General features: G+C 39.6%; 1 protein-coding gene across 1 annotated transcript; it reads left to right on the top strand.

Moving 5' to 3' along the window:
* The first annotated feature begins 1,571 nt into the window (after nucleotides 1-1,571).
* LOC122647914 (histone H1-like) lies at nucleotides 1,572-2,834 on the top strand. The gene is made up of 2 exons (XM_043841212.1): nucleotides 1,572-1,923; nucleotides 2,038-2,834. The coding sequence occupies exons 1-2, from the start codon at nucleotides 1,720-1,722 to the stop codon at nucleotides 2,656-2,658; spliced, it is 825 nt and encodes a 274-aa protein (XP_043697147.1). The 5' UTR covers nucleotides 1,572-1,719; the 3' UTR covers nucleotides 2,659-2,834.
* Nucleotides 2,835-4,632: the final 1,798 nt, after the last annotated feature.

Consider the following 4,632-nt stretch of genomic DNA (forward strand, 5'->3'; position numbering starts at 1 on the left):
AATAAAACTGTAGAAGTATAGACGGATTTAGATGACTTGTTTCAGATGTTTCCAAAGAGAGTAGATCTGATATGACCATAGGAATGGTTCCAAGTATTGATTGATATTAACTATATTTGTTAACTGTTTAAATTGTTACTAGGAAGAAACAATCTGCGAAGTTTGTAGTATGGTTCATGTGTAAGCTAGGGAGGCTAGGATTAGGAAGATGATCAGGATGATTACTATTGATATTGATGATGTTATGGATGTTGTATCTATTTTTTGTTAATTTTATTTTTCTTTTCTTTTCCCTTAAAAAGTCAATGGGATGGATAATATGATTACTTATATGTATTTTCATCCATAATCGAAATGGGAAACTGTAGGTGAAATACACCCAATTACAAGCTCTAGTCTCTTCATGAATACAATGTGTTCATATTATCTGATGCTTTAATTTACTATTACACTTCGTTGATTTCTTATTGATTTTACATGCTAATGTACACCAAAGTAAGTTGAAATTATATTTCGATGATCATTTAGATGTCTCGACTGTTTAGTACGTAAACTTTGATCTCAATATTGCCCTGAATTTCGTTGTTCGCTCTTCGTTGTGTTGTTATTTAATGCTTATTATTATGACTAACTCGCCATTAGGCTACTGTCTTAGTATGAACAATCACAATCATATAAACAACAAACTTGTTATAGCAATAGCAATGTCATATTAAGAATGCAACAATCAATTCCAACCCTTGCACAGTAGGAATGAAAACAAGAAGTCTTCAAAGCATAGTAGTTACAATTTATCTCATTTCTTACTATACATTGACCATTCATTGGTCTAATAAAACACACAAATCATACTTCGCGCATTCGATTATGATCTACATGAATCTTTATTCTAATGCTAGATAGATTAAGCACCATCTCAACTTTTAATATGGAAATGATTTCCCTTGAATTTCATGAATGCCACATACTGCACACAAGAAACTTACAATATAGATGGTAGAACCTGTTCAACTTCAATGGTCTTTAAGTAGGTGTTTTCATACTCATTTCTCATCAGATTTTCGCAATTCTTGAACCTATAGGTTCCTTAACTAGGTTAGAATCAGATCGGATTAAGAAACCACGTTTTATTGATCTACATTACCTTAAAAGTCACTTAAACCACAATGAACTCATGGTAAACCCTAGCCCAGACCAATGTGGCTTTGAAAGCAAATATCTCTCACATGGCTAAACCTTAGGAAGCGCTTAAGCACTCATTGGAAAGCTTAACTACAGAGCTACAAAACCATCCAAACCTCACTAAAATCCATCAAGTATCAACTAAGTTATGCCCAAAAGAATCGATATGAAAAGCACACACAAACCCAACCTAAACTCCTATTTCCATTTACATTCCATCCAAACCATTCTCAAACATGCCCCGTCGACCGTCGATAACGACTAATCCAATGACCCACATTCAAAAATTCTCAAGTTCGGAATCCGAGTGAGAGTGTCTTTAACCAATCAGCGCTCACCTTTTAGTCTAGCGTCTCTCAGCCGGTGGGTATTTAAGCCCTTTCCCATCTCTCATCGTCTCTCATCAACGACAATACCAGCAACAGCAACGGCTGATCGCATTCTTCACGCCTCGTAGCTTCCTCCCTCTTCAAACCCTAGCTAGTCTAACGTCTGTCCTCTTCTCTGATCTTCAAAGTTCGTCATCGAGCTTCAGTCATGGCACTTACCGAAGAAGTTACTGTTGCTGTCGAAGCAGTTTCTGATCCGCCCGTTACCGAGCCGGTCGAAGAGAAACCAGCAACCAAAGCTACCAAGTCGAAGAAAACAACAGCTAAGAAAGAACCAAAAGAGCCAAAAGCTAAGAAGCCGGCCGGTCCGAGGAAGCCCAGGTCTCCTTCTGCACATCCTCCATACTTCGAGGTAACTAAAGCTCTGGAACAGTTTGTTTTTAATTTGATTTTAGAGACCTTGCAGATCGGTATGTCCTTCTGTAGATCTGATTTGTTTGTATTATATGTAACTTGGAAACCCTAGATGATCAAGGAGGCGATTGTGTCTTTGAAAGATAGAACTGGTTCGAGCCAGTACGCAATTACAAAGTTCATCGAGGACAAGCACAAAGCCAACCTTCCTTCAAACTTCAAGAAGCTTATGCTCTTCCACCTGAAGAAGTTCGTGGCAGCTGGAAAACTTGTGAAGGTTAAAGGTTCGTTCAAGCTGCCGTCTACTCGTCCTGCTGTAACGAAGCCAGCCGCTCCTGCCGCCAAGAAAGCTGTAGCTGCGAAGCCAAAGGCAGCAGCAAAGCCTAAGGCAGCCGCCAAGCCCAAGGCTGCTCCGGCAAAGCCTAAGGCGAAGCCAAAGCCTGCCGCCAAGCCTAAAGCTGCTGCTCCCGCTAAGCCGAAGGCTGCCGCAAAGCCTAAAGCTGTGGCTAAGCCTAAGGCGGCAGCCAAGCCGAAGCCAAAACCAAAGCCAAAGGCAAAACCACCCGTTAAAGCATCGAGAACCTCTACGAGGACTTCTCCTGGTGCGAAGAAACCAGCGGCTTCGAAACCAGCAGCAGCAGCAGCAAAGAAAGCACCAGCAAAGAGCGTGAAGAAGCCCAAGAGCGTAAAGTCTCCGGCGAGGAAAGCTCCTGCGAGGAAGGCGAAGAAGTGAAAGTGAAGGGATGTATCTCCTTGTGAGTCATAGTTCTGTAAATGGTAAATGCTAATTGGGCATTTTTTGGTGTAAATGCCCAGAAGCCAAGAGAAGAAGAGAGCTTGTACAACACTAGTGTAGGATCTCTTAATTTCTTTCAATCTGGTGTAGCTAATTAGCTTGATTTGTTCTTTTTTTTTTTTTTTTTTTTTTTCAATACTCTTTCTCTCTTTCCCCTTCTATCTATATTAGATAAATTGAAAAGGGTTAGATTGTAATCTTCGATGGAATCAGATGGATTCCCCATGGATTCTAGTTATCGATGAGGAGGTTTTCTATAGAAGAATTATCAGTACTTAAAAATAGCTTGTATTATCTTCCTGGTTTTTTCATGGCGATGTTGTTTCTGTACGCTTCTTCACGTTTACTATCTGGCATGTATTGTCGGCAAATTGTGAGGATTGTCGATCGCGAGGAGATTTAGATATGTAATACATTTGGTTTGAAATCGTAGATTTCGAAGAAGTTGTTTAGAGCACGGGTGACGGGTTATGGGTGACGGTTGATGCGTTGACGGGGTAAGGTTTAATGGGTGTTATTTTGAAATTTGAATCCACGTTGACAGCGAAAATTCGATGTAGAATGAATCTGGCAAAAAAGAAAACCCTAGACAACCCCCGTCCATCTGGAATAAGTGAAATTGGATGAAGGTGGGTCCCTTCTTGATTGCCACGTGGCATGATCACCTTCTTTTTCTTTGTCTATTATCGCTAAAACTTAAAAGGATGGTCAAGAGAAAGGTGACCAAGTGCTTACTTGGTTGATATTATCCGTTTCTAGGCTTCCAGCTTGGCAGGACGGTGGGCCATGATTGATATTTGTGTAAAACGAGGGCTTTTTCCTTTCATCCGTAATTGTCCCTTGTTGGACGGCAGGGTTTTGCTTTGAGCTTTGCCGGTTGCTTTCCACTCATTCTTCTACCACTTTAGTTGCTCAAATGGTCAAATCTTTTTCTTTTCTGATTACTTTGTCTTCAACATTAACGGTGTTGCAGTTTCCAAAATCCTTTACGGGTTTGAAACTTCGAAGCATTCTCCGTCTTATCCATTTGGAAGTTGGAATACAAAAAGGCAGGTACGAAGGTGCGGAAAACCCCCCACAACTATCGATTCAAGGTTCAGTTTTGCAACCGTGTGACTGATGGGTTGTGTTTCCATCAAGTAAGTGCTTCTGTTTATATTTGCATTTGTAAGATATTCCTTCCTGTTACAGGATTTCCACTGTCATCTAGTATAAATCTTTCTAGCTGTACAGAGCCACTGATGCCACACTTTCACACATGATACTACCATTGATTCCCTTACATAACTGTTAGGGCTTTATACCTGAACTACTAGCTTTCCTATTATGATGTTTGCAGTAGTTACCATTTGATTGAACACCTTTTTGCAAAAAATTGGCTTACAAGGCAAATGTCAAGCTTCTTTTTTACATATAGTAGAGAACGACTTCAGTTCAAGGATTTGGGGGTGGTAAGATTAGAATCATCATATAATGATATTCTATCAGAAGCCAAATTAGAGTAACGGCTTCTCTGAGCTAAGAATGTAGGGTAGGTGATTCCTAATCAAGGAAAACATAATATAAAACACACCAAGGAAAACTTGGGTGGTGTTTAATAATCTCAAAAGGGTAAAACAAGATGGTTTGTTAATCAATTTTTGTTATGGTTCATGATAGTTTGGAGCAGTAGGGAAAGAGAGTTTCTAATGCCACCATACGGTATTAACATATTCGTACTTCGTACTCCATTGTTGATTTTTACTGCTATGTTTTTAACTTGACTTGCAGTGGTAATGGATCATCAATTGTCTTCATTGTTGGCATTAGAGAATTTCTAATGCCACCATACAGTATTAACATATTTGTACTTCGTACTCCATTGTTGATTTTTACTGCTGTCTTTTTAACTTGACTTGCGGTGGTAATGGA

Source organism: Telopea speciosissima, chromosome 1, assembly GCF_018873765.1.
Source record: "Telopea speciosissima isolate NSW1024214 ecotype Mountain lineage chromosome 1, Tspe_v1, whole genome shotgun sequence".
NCBI lineage: Eukaryota > Viridiplantae > Streptophyta > Magnoliopsida > Proteales > Proteaceae > Telopea > Telopea speciosissima.